This window comes from Orycteropus afer, unplaced genomic scaffold, assembly GCF_000298275.1.
Source record: "Orycteropus afer afer isolate SDZICR_OR568_19922 unplaced genomic scaffold, OryAfe1.0 scaffold00208, whole genome shotgun sequence".
Taxonomy (NCBI): Eukaryota; Metazoa; Chordata; class Mammalia; order Tubulidentata; family Orycteropodidae; genus Orycteropus; species Orycteropus afer.
In genome coordinates, this window is record NW_006921795.1 from 1,091,651 (window position 1) to 1,110,953 (window position 19,303).

General features: G+C 41.4%; 1 protein-coding gene across 1 annotated transcript in view; it reads right to left on the minus strand.

Moving 5' to 3' along the window:
* The window catches only part of CFAP61 (cilia and flagella associated protein 61), a 722,434-nt gene that overhangs the window by 463,746 nt on the left and 239,385 nt on the right, over positions 1–19,303 (minus strand). The window contains exons 9-10 of the mRNA XM_007948197.1: positions 10,576–10,650; positions 1,318–1,496 (exon numbers count right to left, since the gene is read on the minus strand). Of these exons, the coding sequence (XP_007946388.1) occupies positions 1,318–1,496; positions 10,576–10,650 (254 nt within the window). The remainder of the gene's footprint in view (positions 1–1,317; positions 1,497–10,575; positions 10,651–19,303) is intronic.

Below are 19,303 nucleotides of genomic sequence, written 5' to 3' on the forward strand. Positions count from 1 at the left end.
AAAATCTTCAAAGAAGCCTAAAACTTGAGGGAAATAAAGCACAAGTAAGACATAATTCTGAGGGAGGCTTGGAGATAGACAGTGTGTTTAACTATATCCTTGAAAAATGACATTATTGGACATAAGTGATCACTAAATGATTACTATCAGTACTGATCTTGATCAGCTAAAGATCATCAGTTTTTTAGTGCTCAGATACTCCAGAACTTTCCAGCCTATCAAAATGGGTCAATCTTTTTCTTTTCAATACTGTTCTATTGAAGAAATGTAGTGGAGTAGGTGGGTATCCTAAATTAGATGTAGAATCTAGGTCCCAAGGGCAGTGGGCACATCTAGACTACCTGGGGCAGTGAGTATGGACATGAGGGCATCTGGAGCAACAGGAAGTAGGGTGAGTGGCTTGGTGGTTACTGGTAGTTTTGCACAGCACTCAAACTTCTTCTTTCCAGCAGCTCCCCTAGGTGGTTGCTTGGTGTCTCATTGCTCCCCTCTCAGAATATGTGTTTGGGGAAACTCCAGCCCAAGATGCAGGGTGGAACATGAAGCATGGCTGACTGAGTCAGGCAACACATGGCACTGCCTGATCACAGTCACAGGCTTTAAAACTAGCACACAGTCCTACTGGACTTATTAGACCCATTGGTAACCAAATGTTAACCCTATTCATTTTCTCCAATTTAATGGACTGTAGGAAAGTTGGGCCCAAGGCAGACTGCCTTCTCCCTAAATCAGGCTAGGGGTGTGTGCAAAGTTTGGGAGCTGTCCTGGCCCCAGGAAAGGGACACTCCTTTGAAAATAGGGCCAATAGCAGGGAGGCAGAGTTGAGAGGTAGGCAGAGAAATTGGGTCCTTGACTTGGTTATCTAAGGGGTGGATCAAGTCATATTTAAAATCAGTCTCACTACTGGACTTCTCTTCAGTTAGTTCTAAAACCAGTTTGGGTTGCATTTTCAGTCACTGAGCAACAAAACACTTCAGATAAGCAGCAACCCAAATCCAGAGGCTCTACTTAATGTAAGTTTTAGAGGGTTGGGGGCAGCATGTGGGTTTGTGACTATTACTTTTCCAGATCGCTGCTGCATCAGTGAGCCAGACCCTGGCAAATCTCTTGCCCAGTTCTGTGAGCCTTACCCAAATTTTATGGTCCAGAATCTTTGGGAATATGGCCCAGGAATCAGTGTTTTAAAAAAAATCCCTCAGGAGATTATTAACTCCTAATAACTAGATTTGGAAAATGTTGGCTCTGTGAGATAAAAATATCAGGCCACCACTGCCATAAGGAAGCCATAACATAATAGAAAACCTGGCCACAACTTGCCTTGCTTCATGTTTCTCATCAATACAAAACAGCTGAATACAAAAAGCAGCTGATGCTCCCCTGTAGGTGGGGTGGAAAATGCCGGGCTCCTCTTCTAGTAAGACAGATGTTGAACTCTTGCTGTAGATCTCATATTCTACCTCCTCAGCAATGGAAATTTCACTGGGTCTTTCTATGTCCTAGAGCAAGGAGAGATGAAGAATCAAATGGTTGTTGTTGTTGTTGTTATGTGCCGTCGAGTCAGCCCCGACTCATAGCGACCCCTCCTTGGGTTTCCAAGGCAGTATCACTACGGAAGTAGGATTGCCCAACCTTCCTTCCGAGGAGTGGCTGGTGGGTTTGAACCGTCAGCCTTCTGGTTAGCAGGCAAGTGACTTAGCCACTATGCTACCAGAGCTCCCGAATCAAATGGTAACCTTATTCATTTCCTCCAGTTGAATGGACTGTAGGTTTCATCATGCCTACATTACATCAAAACAGGTATGAATGTCTCACCTGGATGAACCCATCCTGAATAGGCATAATTAAGTTAGAGGGAAATTATTCATTCTGAGATACTGCCCCTCAGCCTGAATCTGTACTAGGAGGGAGCAGTTCCTGGGACTTGAAATGTACACAAATGAAATATGATACTTCAAAGGTACGTATATGAGCATATGAGTGTGAACATGTGTGGTGGTTATGTTTTTTTGTAACCTGGCTAGGCCCAGTTGAGTGGCTGGGCAGCTGGATGTAGTATCCCCCATGACGAGATTGGTAATTAACTCCATGGTGGAATCTACTGTAAGCAGCTGAGTAGCTGCCTTTGGGTATGTGGTCTTCTTCCTGCATATAAGCAGCAGCTTTGGGAATGGTCTCTAGTTTACAGCATGCTTGGACCCTGCATGCAGTTGTGTCATTATTCAGCAGCCTACCATGTTCTGCCGACCTTGGGACTTACAATGGACTTGAGTTAATGGCCTGCCATGTGGTTTGGTAACATCAGGACTGTGCCTTCTTACTTGTCAACCTTGGGCTTGGCAGCCTCAGCAGCCAGCAGCTGGCTGAGTGAAGAAAAGCCTCTAGCATCAGTGGGCCGAGAGCTGGAGGCAGAGCTGAAGCCCAAGTCTGAGGGGCTTTCACCCAGCCCCTAGAGTCTGGCACTTTAAACTTGGACTTAAAGCCTCCAAATTGTAAGAATAAACTCCTGTTTGTTAAGGTCATCCCATTTGTAGTATATTCTTGTCAGAGCAGCACTAGGTAACCACAACAAGATGACATACACACTTGGGGAAATCTGCACATTTTCTTCCTCCAAAATGTTTTTCTCTTTGGGTAACAGGACACAGAGAGAAAACTGTACTTACTAAATTTGTTGCAAATAATTGATGTAGAAAACATCACTTTAGGTTTAAGTTCTTGTGATAGTTGTGTGTCAACTTGCCTGGACCAAAAATCTGAGTGGTTTAAGCAGTTGTGATGTGGGTTATTCCCATGATGAGATCAGATATATATGTTTTGAGCATATATATCAAAAGGGAGTTTCCCTGGGGGTGTGGCCTGCTCCCAATATATTTACGGACATCCTGGGAAAATAGATCCACTCTTCTGTGGATTGGGATCTTGTTGTGCTGCCTACAACTATCTGTGAGCAAACAATCCACCATTTGGCCTGGTGATCTTGGATTCATCATTCGTTGGAGTCAACAGCCATTATACTGCCTGCCAATCTTGAGCTCATCAGCCCCTACAGCTGTGTGAGCCAGGAAAAGCCTCCAGTTTGATGTTTGATCCAAGAACTTAGGACTTGGCAGCTTCTATAAGTGTGTGAGCCATTTTCCTAAGATAAATTTCTCTGTCTCTGTCTGTCTGTCTCTCTCTCTAAGCTTTACTGGTTTTGCTTCTCTGGAGAGCCCAGCCTAACACATTTGGCACTGTGAGTCATTCTGTTTTAATGCTAGACAAAATGGTAAAAGAGTGAGATGAGTTCAGGGCTGCTTAGTTACAGCTCAAGCGCTTCATAAAAGACATCCTGTTTCCAGTTGTAGTCTGGAAAAGAAGCCTTATGTCTTCTAGTAACAGAGCTGATATTGCTGAAAGCCAAACCCAGAGTCTTACCGTAAGGGTGGCTGAATTAACACCAATTAAATTGCCAACCCAGAATGGTGTCTGAAGTTAAAGTGAGGGCATTGAATGGGAAAAACTGGGATCCTGAAACCTGGATTGGGGACATATGGGCAGACAGTCAGGAAGATGAGGATATGGAGCCTGTAAATTCTGTTGAATCCCTCCCATCTGAAGGGATTACTATAAAACCATTATCTTTTCCACCTCTGTTCGATGGGATTAACCCAACTGTTTCTGCTGGGTCATTGCCTGAGGTAGATGCTATGGAAGACATTGCTGAATGTTCTTAGGAACTGCCCCAACCACTCATTGTTGCTGCTAGACCTATAACTAAAGTTAAGTCCAAGGGAGCCCCAAAAGGTGAAATACAAAGTGTGACTGAGGAGGTGGTGTGCTACACCCGAAAAGACCTACTTGATTTTCAGAACATGTACAGACAGAAACCTAGAGAATATGTATGGGAATGGCTACTGAGGGTGTGGGATAATGGTGCAAGGAATGCAACATTGGATCAGTATAAGTTTATTGATTTAGACCCCCTAAGTATGGATTCTTCATTCAGTGTTTCAGCTCCAGAGGTTAGGAAAGGATCTAACTGTTCATTTGGTTGGCTTACTGCAGCATAGATAATGTGGCAGCCTACCTTAAGTCAAGTTGAAGTACCAGACTTGCCTTCATATAATGTAGAAGAAGGTACCCAGAGGATTAGGGGAATTGGCCTGTTAGAATGGATTTATCAGATTACACCTCTAGAGCCAGAAATGGAGAGCCCAGAGGACACAGAAGAGAGCACCAGCATCCTTGAAGACTGCTGTGATTGCTATTTTATGTAAGCCTGGTTTGACAGTGGGAACTGCCCTAATTGATCTAAGACACTTAACTACAATGGGGCTGATTGGACCCCGTGGTAGAAGGGACAAGTAGCAGCAATTAATCAACAAAGACAAGGTGGGCATGGTTACCATAATGGAAAGTAGACTCAAAACAGTAATCCAAATACTCTGACTCATGTGGAATTATGGCATTGGTTACTTAGGCACGGTGTTCCTAGGAGTGAAATATATGACAAACCTACTAAATATTTAATTGATCTGTATCGACAGAAGAAGCTCTGGTGGCCTAGTGCCTAAGGCATTAGATTGCTAACCAGAAGGCTGGCAGTTCAAACCCACCAGCCACTCCTCGGAAGGAAGGTTGGGCAATCTACTTCTGTAGTGATACTGCCTCAGAAACCCAAGGAGGGGTCATTATGAGTCAGATCTGACTCAATGGCAGTGTGTTAGTGTAAGTAAGTATAGACAGAAGAATTCTAGGTCACATGAACAGCAGTCTAGATTGGATCACCCGAATACAGAGTCATGGCCTCTCAATCAATTCCCAAACTTGAGTTAGTTTATAGACCCACAACTCCTTGAATGAAGGGAAGGGCAGATCCCCTTGAGGAAGGACCCCACTACACTGCCAAAAATCTATAATGTCAATATTTCTCCAGCCTTCCCCAAAGGGATCTGAGGCCTTTTACAAGAGTGACTGTTCACTGGGGAAAAGGAAATAATCAGACAGACTTTTTGGGGATTACTGAACACTGACTCTGAACAGACATGAATTCCAGGAGACCTAAAGCATCATTGTGGCTGACCAGTCAGAGTGGGGCACATGGAGGTCATGTTATTGATGCAGTCTTAGCTCAGGTACATCTCACAGTGGATCCAGTGGGTCCCCAAACCCATCCTGTAGTGATTTCCCTAATTCCAGAATGCATAATTAGAATAGATATAGCAATTTGCAGAATTTCCACATTGGGTCCCTGACATTTGGAGTAAGGGCTATAATGGTAGGAAAAGCCAAGTGGAAGCCATTAGAACTGCCTCTACCTAGAAAAACCATAAACCAAAAGCAATACCGCATCCCCAGAGGGGTTGAAGAGATTACTGCCACCATCAAGAACTTGAGGGATACAGGGGTGGTGAATCTCACCTCATCCCCATTTAATTCACCTATTTGGCCTGTGCCAAAAACGGATGGATCTTGGAGAATGACAGTAGATTATTGTAAACTTAATCAGGTGGTGACTCCCATTGCAGCTGCTGTTCCTGATGTGGTTTCATTGCTTGATCAAACTAGTATATCTCCTGGTACTTGGTATGCAGCTATTGATCTTGCCAATGCCTTTTTGTCAATACCAATTTCAAAGGACCATCAGAAGCAGTTTGCCTTCAGCTGGCAAGGCCAACAATATACTTTCACAATGCTTCCTCAGGGGTATATCAACTCTCCAGCACTATGTCATAATTTAGTCCATAGGGATCTTGATCACCTTACCCTTTCACAAGATATCAGACTGGTCTATTATATTGATGACATTATGCTGATTGGACCTAGTAGGGAAGAAGTATCAATGACTCTAGCCTTATTGGTGAGACACCTGCATGCTAGGTGGTGGAAAATTAACCCAGCAAAAAATCAAGCACCTTCCACCTCAGTGAAATTTCTAGAGGTCCAGTGGTGTGGGGCATGTCAAGATAGTCCTACTAAAATGAAGAATAAGTTACTGTATCTGCTTATACCACAACTAAAAAGGAGGCACAATATCTGGTGGGCCTCTTTGGACTGTGGAAGCAATATATCCCTCATTTGGATGTGTTGCTTAAGCCTATTTATCAAGTGACTTGGAAAGCTGCTAGTTAGCCCAGAACAACAGAAGGCTCTGCAACAGGGTCAGGCTGCCATGCAAGCTGATCTGCCACCTGGGCCATATGATCTGGCTGATCCAATGGTGCTTGAAGTGTCTGTAGCAGATAGAGATGCTATTTGGTGTCTTTGGCAGGTCCCTATCGGTGAATTGCAATGCAGACCCTAGGGATTTTTGAGCAAAGCCCTTCCATTCTCTGCAGATAACTACTGTCCTTTTGAGAAACAGCTTTTGGCTTGTTACTGGGCTTTAGTTGAGACTGAATGCCTAACCATGGGCCACCAAGTCACCATGAGGCCTAAGCTGCCCATCATGAATTGGGTGCTGTTTGACCCACAGATTCATAAAGTTGGATGTGCACAGCAGCACTCCATCATTAAATGTAAGTGGTATATAAGAGATTGGGCTCAAGCAGGACCTGAAGGCACAAGTAAGTTGCATGAGGAAGTGGCCCAAATGTCTATGGTCTCCACCCCAGTCACATTACCTTCCCTCTCCCAGTCTGCACCTATGGCCTCATGGGGAGTTCCTTATGATCAGTTGACTGAGGAAGAGAAAACTCATGCCTGGTTTACAGATGGCTCTGTGTAATATGCAGGCACCACTCGAAAGTGGACAGCAGTGGCCCTAGGTAACCAAAACAGTTCTGCAAGGGATATAAGATAAAAGATTAATCACCTTGGAGAACAATTTTTATCAGGGGAAGCTTTGGGGTTGTTGTTGTTGTTGTCATTAGATGCCATTGAGTTGTCTCCAACTCATGGCAATCTTATGTACAACAGAGCAAAACACTGCCCAGTCCTGTGCCTTACAATCCCTGCTATACCTGAGCCCATCATTGCAGCCATTGTGTCAATCTATCTCATTGAGGGCCTTCTCCTTTTCCATTGACCCTTCACTCTACCAAGCATGATATCCTTCTCCAGAGAATGGTCCCTTCTGACAACATGACCAAATTAGGTTAGACGAATTCTGGTCATTCTCACGTCCAAGGAGCATTCCAGCTGCTCTTCCTCCAGAACAGATTTGTTAGTTCTTTCAGCATTCCACGGTACTTTCAGTATTCTTCACCAACATCATAACTCAAACGTATCAACTCCTCTTTGGTCTTCCTTATTCATTGTCCAGTGCTCATGTGCATATGAGGTGATTGAAAATACTATGGCTTGGGTTAGGAGCACCTTAGTCTTCAAGGAGATATCACTGCTTTTCAGCACTTAAAAGAAGTCTTTTGCAGCAGATTTCCCCAGTGCAATATGTCTTCTGATGTCTTGACTGCTGCTTCCATTGGTGTTAATTACAAAACGAAGTAATATGAAGGCTTTGACAACTACAATCTTTCTACCATTTATCACAATGCTGCTTATTGGTCCAGTTGTGAGGATTTTTGTTTTCTTTATACTGAGGTGTAATCCATACTGCAGACTATAGTCTTCAATCTTCATCAGTAAGCCATTCTCACTTTCAGCAAGCAAAGTTGTGTCATCTGCATATCACAGGCTGTTAATGAGACTTCCTCCAATCTAGATGCCACATTCTTCTTCATATAGTCCAGCTTCTTGGATTATTTGCTCAGCATACAGACTGAATAAGTACCGTGAAAAGATACAACCTTGAAACACTCCCTTCCTACTTTTAAACCATGCAGTATCCCCTTGCTGTACTCAAACGACAGCCTCCTGGTCCTCAAGAGTACAATTAAGTGTTCTGGAATTCCTATTCTTCTCAATGTTAACCATAATTTGTTACGATCCACACAATCAAATGCTTTTGCATAGTCAATAATATTACACAAGTAAATATCTTTCCAGTATTCTTTGCTTTCAGCCAACATCAATCTGACATTAGCTATGATATTTCTCATTCCACATCCTTTTGTAAATCCAGCTTACATTTCTGGAAGTTCTCTGTCAATATACTGCTGCAACCATTTTTGAATTATCTTCAGTAAGATTTCACTTGCATGTGATAATATCATTATGATATTGTTTGATAATTTCCACATTCTGTGGGATCACTTTTCTATGGAATGGGTATAAACATGGATCTCTTCCATTCAGTTGGCCAGGTAGCTGTCTTCCAAATCTCTTGGCATAGCTGAGTGAGGTCTTCAAGAGCAACATCCATTTGTTGAAACATCTCAATAGGTATTCCACCAATTCCTGGAGCCTTATTCTTCACCAATTCCTTCTGTTCAGCTTTGACTTCTTCCTTCAATACCTCTGATTCTTGATCATATGCCACCTCCTGAAAATGGACGAACACCCACCAATTCTTTTTGGTACTGTGACTCTGTGTATTCCTTCCATCATCTTTTGATGTTTCCTCCATCATTCAATATTTTCCCCATAGAATCTTTCAGTATTGCAACTTGAGGCTTATATTTTTTTCTCAATTCTTTTAGCTTGAAAAATGCTGAGCATGTTTTTCCCTTTTGGTTTCCTAACTCCCAGTCTCTGAACATTTCATTATAATAATTGACTTTGTCTTCTCGATCTGCTGTTTGAAATCTTCTGTTGAGCTCTTTTATCTTCTCATTTCTTCCCTTTGTTTTAGGCACTCTCTAGTAAAGGACAAATTTCAGAGTGTCTTCGGATATCCACATTGGTCTTTTCTTCCTTTCTTGTCTTTTTAATAATGTTTTGCTTTCTTCATGGATAATGTTCTTGAGTCATCCCACAATTTCTCTGGTTTTCAGTCATTTGTGTTCAATGCATCAAATCTTTTCTTTAGATGGTCTCTAAATTCAGGAGGGTTATAATCAAGGTCATATTTTAGCTCTTGTGGACTTGTTTTAACTGTCTTCAGCTTCAACTTGAACTTGCATATGAGCTGTTGATGGTCTGTTCCGCAATCAGCTCCTGGCCTTGTTTTGGCTAAAGATATTGAGCTTTTCAATCACTTCTTGCCACAGATGTAGTCAATCTGATTCCTGTGTATTCCATCTGGCAAAGTCTATGTGTATAGCCACTGTTTGTGCTGTTCAAAAATGGTATTTGCAATGAGTAAGTTGTTGGTATTGCAAAATTCTATCATGTGATCTCCAGCTTTATTTCTATCATGAAGGCCTATTTTCCAATGACCACTGATACTTCTTTGTTCCCAACTTTGGCGTTCCAATCACCAATGATAATTAACACATCTTGATTGCATGTTTGGTCGATTTCAGACTACAGAAGTTGGTAAAAATCTTCAAAACCTCATCTTTGGCTTTGGTGGTTGGTGCATAAATTTGAATAATAGTACTTAGGAGCTCTGGTGGCACAGTGCCTAAGACATGTGACTGCTAACCAGAAGGCTGGCAGTTCAAACCTACCAGCCACTCCTCAGAAGGAAGACAAGGCAGTCTACTTCCATAGAGACAGTACTTCAGATACCAAAGGAGGGGTCACTATGAATTGGGAACCCCTCAATGCCAGTGAGTGATTTTTGTTTTAAGAGTATTAACTAGTCTTCCTTGTAGGCATATGGATATTATCCTGTCACTGACAGCACTGTACTTCAGAATAGATCTTGAAACATTCTTTGTGATGATGAATGCCATGCCATTACTCTTCAATTTTTCATTCCTGGCATATAGATCATATGACTGTCTAATTCAAAATGGCCAAAACCAGTCCATTTCTGCTCACTATTGCCTAGGATATTGATCATTATGTGCTCCATTTAATTTTTGACAACTTCCAGTTTTCCTAGACTCATACTTCATACATTCCATGTTGTGATTATTAATGGATGTTTGCAGCTGTTCTTCTCATCTTGAGATGTGCCACATAAGCAGATGGAGACTGCAAAAGCTTTACCCTATCCACATCATTAAGATCAGCTCTACTCTGAGGAGATAGCTCTTCCCCAATCATATCTTGAGTGCATTCCGACCTGAGGGGCTCATCTCCCGCCACTATTCTAGACAATGTTTCAGGGCTATTCATAAAGTTTTCCAGTAATATATCAGACAGTGTTTCACTGCTATTCATAAGGTTTTCACTGGCCAATTCTATGAGAAGCGGATAGCTTCTTACTTCTTCCAAATCTTAGTCTGGAAGCAGAAAACTGTCCACCACTGGTAATCCTGCTGGCATTTGAAACATTGGTGGCAGAGCCTCCAGCCTCACGGCAACACACAAACCACCATAGTATGACAAACTGACAGACAAGTTTCTCTCCCTTAGCTGTTCCAAACAGCTCTGCTCACTTCCTGGTCATCCCCCAGCCACTCCAAAACACCCACCTTACCCGACCTGCCCCCTGTGCTCCAAAACATCCCCCTTCCACAGCACCAGGCTCACTTACCAGGCCTGCCCCCAAGCACTTGAAAACACCTGCCCTCTGCGGCACCCAGCTTGCACCAGAGAGAAGGTCCTAAAGAAGGTGCTAGAAATAAAGTGGCAGAGAGGCATGGGGAGTCTAAACCATGTGAAGTCAACCAGAAGTATGCACAGGCCCTGATCAACCCTTACCTCATTGTCACTACCATATTCACTTTGAATTGTCGATAGATGTTCCTCGGTAATGGCTTCCTCAGCAAGTTTTCCCTGAAATGACAATGGCGAGACAGAATTAACCAACACAAGAGTGGATCAAGCCCAGATTCTGAAGCAAGCTGCCTGGGATCAAATCTTGACTCCACTGCCTACTGACTATGTGACATGGAAAGAAAGTTATGTAGCCTCAGTTTCCTCATGTAAAAAGGGGTAATAACAATGTCTACCATGGAGGGCTGTGATGAGGGCAAAATAAAGATAGACAGAAACAAAGATAGATAGATAAGACAGATACAGATGGACGGATGGATGAATATGCTTAGCACAGTACCAACACCTCCTAAATTCTCTGTGTTAGTTATTATTCTATTATTCTTGTTCTTCAGTGTAAATTGAAAGCTGCACTAAGTTTTGTTTAATAGTTTTATTGAGTTATAATTGATATAAACTACACATATTAAAGTGTGGGAGCTGTGGTGGTGTAGTGCCTAAGGCATTTGACTGCTAACCAGAAGGCTGGTGGTTCAAACCCACCAGTCCCTCCTCTGAAGGAAGATTGGGCACCCTACTTCTGTAGAGATATTGCTTCGGAAACCCAAGGAGGGGTCGCTATGAGTTGGGATTGACTCGATGGCAGTGAGTTTGGTTTTTGGTTTTATTTAAAGAGTATGTTTTGGAAAGTTTTGACTTCTGTATACATTCATGAAAACATCACCACAATCAAGATAAGGAACATATCCATCACTCCCCAAAATTTCTGTTTCTATATGTCCTTCCCTCCCACTCCTTACCACACTGACCTTCTTTTTTCACTACAGATTTGCAAAAAGGACATGGGGTGGCATCCTTTGACCTCCTCTAACTTCACAAGGGGAAGAGAGAGTCACTATCAGCAGCATCAGACTAAGGCTGATTCATATGAGGTGAAAGTCAGACATGCCACTACCCTCCAACCTTTTTACCAATTCTGACACCAGCTATCCCTCCCATGGCACCTTCTACTTCTCTGCTGGATTTGATAATTCATTTCAATGGCCACACAGAACTCAAAGACAATACTCACAATTATGGAGTTAAGCAACAGGTTACAATTAAGGTTCAGGAATGCTCAGTATATACTTCTTTGATCACGACAGCCTCCCCTCTGCCTTGCCTAAAGGCACACTTCTCTTTGGCCTTCAGCCTCTTTGCCTGGGCTCTGCCCTGCTTGAGCAAGTGTTATAAAGATATTTTAGCTCTTCCAATAGGTGCACTCTACTCTGACAGGAAGGTTCCTCCCCAAAGGCGCTCAGCTTTCTTACTTCTCCGTGGGTGAGTAAGCCCACTGCTGTGTCTCATGCCAGTTCCCTTGGTTCTGCTGCCTCTGCTGCCACCATCTCTCTGCTGTCTCTCTGCTACTGTCTCAACACAGGAATCTCAGGTCCAAGAATACAGTCCACTCCTGCCTCTTCTCTCTCTTGATGGAAACAGGATCCCCCTTTCTGCTACTGGGAAGGCTAATTTTAAGCTTAGTGAAACACTAAAATTGACCAATCTGCATATTAGGATTTCATGCACCTTATTTGAATCATCCCACCCCCACAAGTGTGCCATGTACCTTATTTACATTACTAACAAGCTATACTGTGGGGCCTGAAAGATCTTTTAACCAGAAGCCTTTAGTATGGAGATTGACACGTCCCATGCTGAGCCCTAATACCTCCAGGTAGATCTTTTAACCAGAAGCCTTTAGTATGGAGATTGACACATCCCATGCTGAGCCCTAATAGAGATTAAAACGTCCCATGCCTCAGAGCCTTTTATCAGAAATCTGCATGGCTCCAAAAAGCCTCTCGCCCACCTTTGAAGACTCCGAAGGCTCTTACCTCCCAGATTTCGGATTTCGCAGGGGGTATGCACATATCAAAGAGATCCTCCCGGGCCCCAGAAAAATCTCTCACTCACCTTTGAAACCGGGAGTTTCCAACCCACCCCCAAATTCCCAAACCCCTGTCCTATAAACCAAATTATCTACTCCACCCCATATTCTTCTATAAATTTGTTTTAAAGTAAGAGCACGAGGTCTTTTGCTCAAGCCACTGATTTGGTGAGAGCAAGGACCCTAACTTAAGTTAGCTAATAAACTTTCCTATTGCTTTTGCATTGTCGTGTGTTGGCAAATTCCTCGCGCCGAACAACTCCTTCATAACCTGGGTGCAACAATACAATCCCCTCGGTGGGCCACAAAGCACCTCATGTTTACTTAGTTCCACACAGTGATCTGGTGGAATTCACAAAGACCATGGCTAGAAGAGCCATATTAAGTAATTCGCCACCCCATAGGCCAACCCCTGGCTCTTCTAGCCATTAGCCCTTTCATACTTGAAAGATTAACTTTCCCCTTCCAATCATATTTAGTATAACATCCATGAAAGTGGATGCCTTTATCTTCATGCCTTTATCTCTTCCCATTTTAAATAGCCAATTTCTAAATTGCCCATACCTATCAAACCAGTACTCTGAGGAGACAAGCATGTTCCTTTCTCTGAAGAATCTTCTGTTCCAGTTGGAACTTTGAGCCTTTGTATCCATAAGCAAAGTCCTATCCACACCTGCTCACAGTGTCACACATCCTTCTCTTCATTCAGTTGGGTTCTGATCACCTTAGCCCTAGTCAGCCAAGCTAGGTGATGAGTACTAGCTGCAAGCTTGGTAGTTCACACATCTTCCTTCACTTCAGACCAGCCCCCTTCTCTCTCTCATCCCAAGCCCCCAAGACTTATGTCAATGCCACAGGCTCAGGAGTCCACATAACTGCCTGCACTCAAGACCAGCCAAGCCTTCCTCTCATCCACAGCCTTTGTGTGCTAGATTAACAGGTGCCAAATTTAGTGCATTTCTTCATTGCTGCATCTCCCACACTCCCACTCAAGTGGATCCAGGTGGTCACCATAAGTGAAAGTATACCAGCTGTCTACTCACTGGCTTCCTTTAACTTCCAATCCTGGAAGGAGTTCTAAGGGACACTGCATTTTTCCTGCCTGAATATACCCAAAGCCAAATCACTTGCTCAAAATTCAAAGAGCAAAAAAGCCTTTTTTTTTTTTGTTGTTGTTGTTGTTCTAAAGATCTTCTTAGAATGTGTAGTTCATCTGTTCTATCAGCAGTTCAGAATGGGTCTGCATGCCTTTTCAAGTACAATTTTCCTGAATCTGAATGTTCTGGGTGGGGCTCAAATTTTCCATCTAAACCCCCAATACTCTATATACAGGGCTTAAAACAAAAAACTGGTGGTTCTTCCAGGCAAATTCTAGTTTCCCTTTTAGCATATACAATCAAGTACTAGCTGCAGGTGGCAGAGTTATATACTCTCTGTTATCTACATTCAATACTCATTTCTAACTCAAAATTAGGTAAGAGAAATATTCAATATCCAAAGGACACTTAGAAAAATACATAAACAAAAACAACCCTTTTTAAAACATTCCAGTTTCATCTTTCCACACATTAACTATCTTCCCATTGTATGCATATGGCCCTGAGCCTCTGGCTAGATGGAACCAGAACCCTGACTCTCCTATTAATTATCTCTTTAATTGGTCTGGTTCTTGCCCTAGGCCATTGCAAATGCAGCTTCTCCCTCTTTAGCTGCAGCATCCCTTAAATTCCCTTCAGCCATTGTAGCTAACCACAACCAAAGTAACCATCTAACAATCAATAGTTTCACTTTCCATGCCACTTCCTTCTTTCTCTTAAAAAGTCCCATGCTTCCATGAGTCTGGAGCCATTGCAATGAATCCAAAGGTCGGAGTGTAGTGGCATGTTTGACCTCTGTTTCACAGGGATCAGCTTTGGGATGATGTTGCTGCTGATGATTTCTGCCTCCCCTTCATGAAGTTAGAGGAGGTCAGAGGATGCTGCCCCTAAATCATTTTGCAAGAACAGTTTGTATTTTCTGGAATTTTACATAAATAGTATCTTACAGTATATACTCTCTTTTGTTTGGCTTCTTTCAATATAATTATTTTGCCATTCATCCATGTTGTTGCAACTATCAACAGTCCATTCCTTATACTTGCTGCATAGTCTTCCATGCTACGGATGTACCACACTTTCTCCATATCTTCACCAATCCTTGGAATGCTCAATCTTTTTATTGGGAACATTCTGATAGATGGGTAACTGTACCCAATTGTGGTTTCAATTTGTATTTCCCTGATGACTAAGGAGGCTGAGCACTATTTCATATTATATACTGTCTTTTAGAAAGTATTCAAACTTTTGTCCATTTATATTAGGTTATTTTGTATTATTCTGCTTTGAGAATTTTTTTTTTAAATGTATTCTGCACTGGGCAATCTACTTCCATAAAGACACCACTTCAGAAACCCAAGGAAGGGTGGCCATGAGACAAAACCAACTTAATGGCAGTGAGTTTGGTTTGGTTTATTTTGAAACAAATCCATTATCAGATATATAACATTCAAACGTTTGCTCCTACTCTGTGCCTTGCCTTTTCATTCTGTTAACAGTGTCTTTCAAAAAGAATTTTTTTAATTTTGATGATGTCTAATTTATCAACGTATTTATTTTTAAACTTTTATTGTGGTGAAAACATACACAACATATTCACCAAGATAATAACTCCATTTTCAGCTAAGGGACACTAATGGCATTTTTCATGTTGTGCCACCATTGTTGCTATCCTTTTCCAAAATAGTCTACCACCATTAGCATAAACTCAATGCCCTGCAAACAGAAGCTTCCATTTTCCCCCTCCCTCCAACCCCTGGTAACCACAATAAACTTTGATTACTCTCTCTCTCTCTCTCTATCTCTCCCTCTCTCTCTCTCCCTCTCTCTCTCTATATATATATCACCCCCTCAACTTAAGAATTTTCCCTCCCATCCTTCCCATCCCTGGTAATGGACAAAGTTTCCTTTCATATATAAATCTTTCCATGACTTTTTACAATAGCAGACTAATACAATATTTATCCCTCTGTGACTAACTCATTTCACTCAAACTAATGTCCTCCAAGTTTATCCACATTAGGCAGTATTTTGCAGATTCTACATTGTTCTTTAGTGTTGCATAGTATTAATTGTGTGTATGTACCACACTTGTTTAACCATTCATCAGCTGATGGGCACTTAGGTTTTTTCCATCTCTTTGCTATTGTGAATAGTACTGCAATGAACATGGGAGTGTATGGATTTGTTCATTTAAAAAAAATATTCCAGTTTCATTTTCTTCCCACACAGTAACCATCTTCCCATTGTACGCATATGGCCCTGGGCCTCTGGCTAGATGGAACCAGAAGACCCTGACATTCCTATTAATCATCTCCTTTAATTGGCCTGGTTCTTGCCCCAGGCCACAGCAAAAAAAAACCCTAAGTGCCCATCAACTGGTGAATGGAGCAAATGCAGCTTCTCTCTTTTTAGCTGCAGTATGTGTGTCCTGCCTCTCACGTCTTTAGGATACAGAGCCAGTAATGGGATTGCTGGACCAAATGGTATATCTATTTCCAACTTTTGAAGGAATTGCCATACCAGTTTTCACAGTGGTTATATTATTTGACAGTCCCACCATCGTGTATGAGAATCCCAATCTGTCCACATCCTCAACAGCATTTTTCATTTTCTGTCTTGTAGAATTTTACTATTATTGCTGGGGTGAGATGGTATCTCATTGTTATTTTGATTTGCAACTCCCTAATGGCTAATGATTGTGAACATGTCATCATGTGTTTATTGGCTGCCTGAATATCTTCTCTGATGAAGTGTCTGTTCATGTCTTGTGCCCATTTTTTAACTGGATTGTCTTTTTGATATTGAGTTGTTGGAGTTTTGTATAAATTTTAGAGATCACTCCTTTGTCTGATATGTTATTGCTGAATACTTTTTTCCATTCTGTAGATTCTCTTTTTACTCTTTTGGAGACATCTTCAGATGCACGTAAGAATTTAATTTTTAGAAGGTCCCAATCATCTATTTTATCTTGTGATGTTTGTGCATCTTGGGTCATGCATGATAGTCTATTTATGTCATAAATTAGGGCACCTATGTTTACCCATTTTTTCTTTGATGAACCTACTAGATTTAGGTTTCAAATTTAAGTCTTTGATCCATCTGGAGTTAGTTTTTGTGTCTGGTGTGAGGTACAGATCTTGTTTCATTTTTCTACAAATGAATATCCAGTTTTGCCAGCACCATTTGTTAGAGAGGATCTCTTCTCCATTGAACGGATTTTGGCCCTTTGTCAAAGATCAGCTGACCACAGGTCAATAGATCTGTTTCTGTGTTCTCAATTCTGTTCCACTGGTCTATGTGTCTTTCATTGTACCAATACCAGACTGTTTTGACAACTGTGGCTGTACAGTAGGTTTTGAGATCCAGGAGTGTGAGACCTCCTACTTTGTTCTTCTTCATCAGGGGTGCTTTGATTATCCGAGATCTCTTTCCTTCCCATATGAAATTAGTGATTGGTTTTTCCATGTACTTAAAAAATGTTGATGGAATCTGGGCTGGGATTGCACTGAATGTATAGATTGGTTTGGGAAGTACTGACATTTTCACAATGTTCAATATTCCTATCCATGAGGAAAACATGTTCTTCCATTTTTGTAGATCTCTAATAGTTTCTTGAAGTAGTGTTTTGTAGTTTTCTTTGTACAGGTCTTTTGTGTTCTGAGTAAGATTTACACCCACCTATCTTATATTTTTTGGGTTATTTATTTATTTAAAATGTTATTTATTTCCTTATTGCCTTTTCAGAAACCTCTTTCCTAGCATAGAGGAATCCAACTGATTTTTGTATGTTGATCTTGTATCCTCCCCACTACACTAAATCTTTCAATAAGTTCCAGTAGTTTTTTGCTGAGTCTCTTGTGTTTTCAATGTATAGGATTATATCACCTGCAAATGGGAATAGTTTTACTTCTTCCATACCAATTTGGATGCCTTTGCGCATGGAGTAAACATTTACATCAGGTAAATGCACTCCTTGGAGCGATAAATCATGGGAGAACAGAAGGGCAATGTTTGCACAAGGGGAGGAAGTGTAAAGAGTTATTACATTGTGGGGAATTCCACTCAATGTCATGAAACAAAAAGTGGATGAACTATATTGTATGGAAAATGAATTTGTCTGTAAACTTTCACCCAAATCACAGTAAGAAATTTTTAAAGAATAATTTTGGATGCCTTTTATTTCCCTTTCTTGCTTCATTGCCCTGACTGTAACTTCTAATACAATGTTACATAAAACTGAATATACAGGGCATCCTTGTCCATCTGATTCCTGTTAGCAAGGAGAACAGTTTCAGTCTCTCTCCATGGTGGTGTAGTGCCTGAGGGATTTTACTGCTAATCAGAAAGAAGGCTGGTGGTTCCAGCCATTCCTCAGAAGGAAGGTTAGGCAATCTACTTCCATAGTGATAGAGCCTCAGAAACCCAAGGAGTCACTATGACTCGGATCCAACTCAATGGCAAACACAACAACAACAACAATAGGTTTTGCATATATGGCCTTTATTATGTTGAGGAATTTCCCTTCTACTCCAGTTTTGCTGAGTGTTATTTATAGTAATGAGTATTGAATTTTAATCAAATGTTTTTTCTATATCAATTGATATGATCATGTAATTCTTTTCCTTTACTTTACTTATGTAATGGATTACCTTGATCGCACCATCCTTGAACCATCCTTGCATAAACCCCATTTGGTCAAGATGGGTGTTTTTGTTTGTTTGTTTGTTTTTTTGATATGTTGTTGGAGTCTTTTGGCTAGGATTTTGTTGTAGATTTTTACATCTACATTCATGAGGGATATTGGTCTGTAGTTTTCCTTTCTAGTGCTGTTTTTGCCCAGTTTTGGTATCAGGGTTATGCTTGCTTCATAAAATGAATTTGGGAGAATCCCATCCTTTTTTGTGTTCTGGAATATTTTGAGTTGGATTGGTGTCAGCTCTTCTCTGAACATTTGGTAGACTTCTGCACTGAAACCATCTGGGCCAGGACTTTTTTGTTGTCGGTAATTTTTTTTATGACCTGTTCAATTTCTTCTTTTCTTATGTGTCTGTTCAAATTTTCTACTTCAGTATGTGTTAATTTAGATAAAGAATGTGTTTCTAGGAATGTGTTCATTTCTCCTGGATTTACAAATTTGTTGGAGTACAGTTTTCATACTATCCTGATATTGTTGTTGTGAGATGCCATCAAGTCATCTCTGACTCATAGTTACCCTATGCACAGCAGAACAACACACTGCCCGGTCCTGTGCCAGCCTCACGATCACTGCTATACCTGCGCCCATCGTTGAAGCCACCATGCCTACCCATTTGTTGAGGGCCTTCCCCTTCTTCATTGACCCTCCACTTTATCAAGCATGATATTCTTCTCCAGGAAATGGTTCCTTCTGACAACATGACCAAAGTAGGAGAGATGAAGTCTGGTCATTCTCAACTCCAAGGAGCATCCTGGCTGCACTTCTTTCAGGACAGATTGGTTAGTTCTTTTAGCAGACCATAGTTCTCTTAGCATTCTTCTCCAACATGACAACACGAAAGCATCAACTCTTCTTCAGTCTTTTTTTTTATTTTACATTCTTTTTATTTTATTTTATTTATTGTGATTTGGGTGAAGATTTACAGAGCAAATTCACTTTCCATACAGCAGTTCACATATACTTTGTCTCATGTCATTGACCATAGTTTACAAT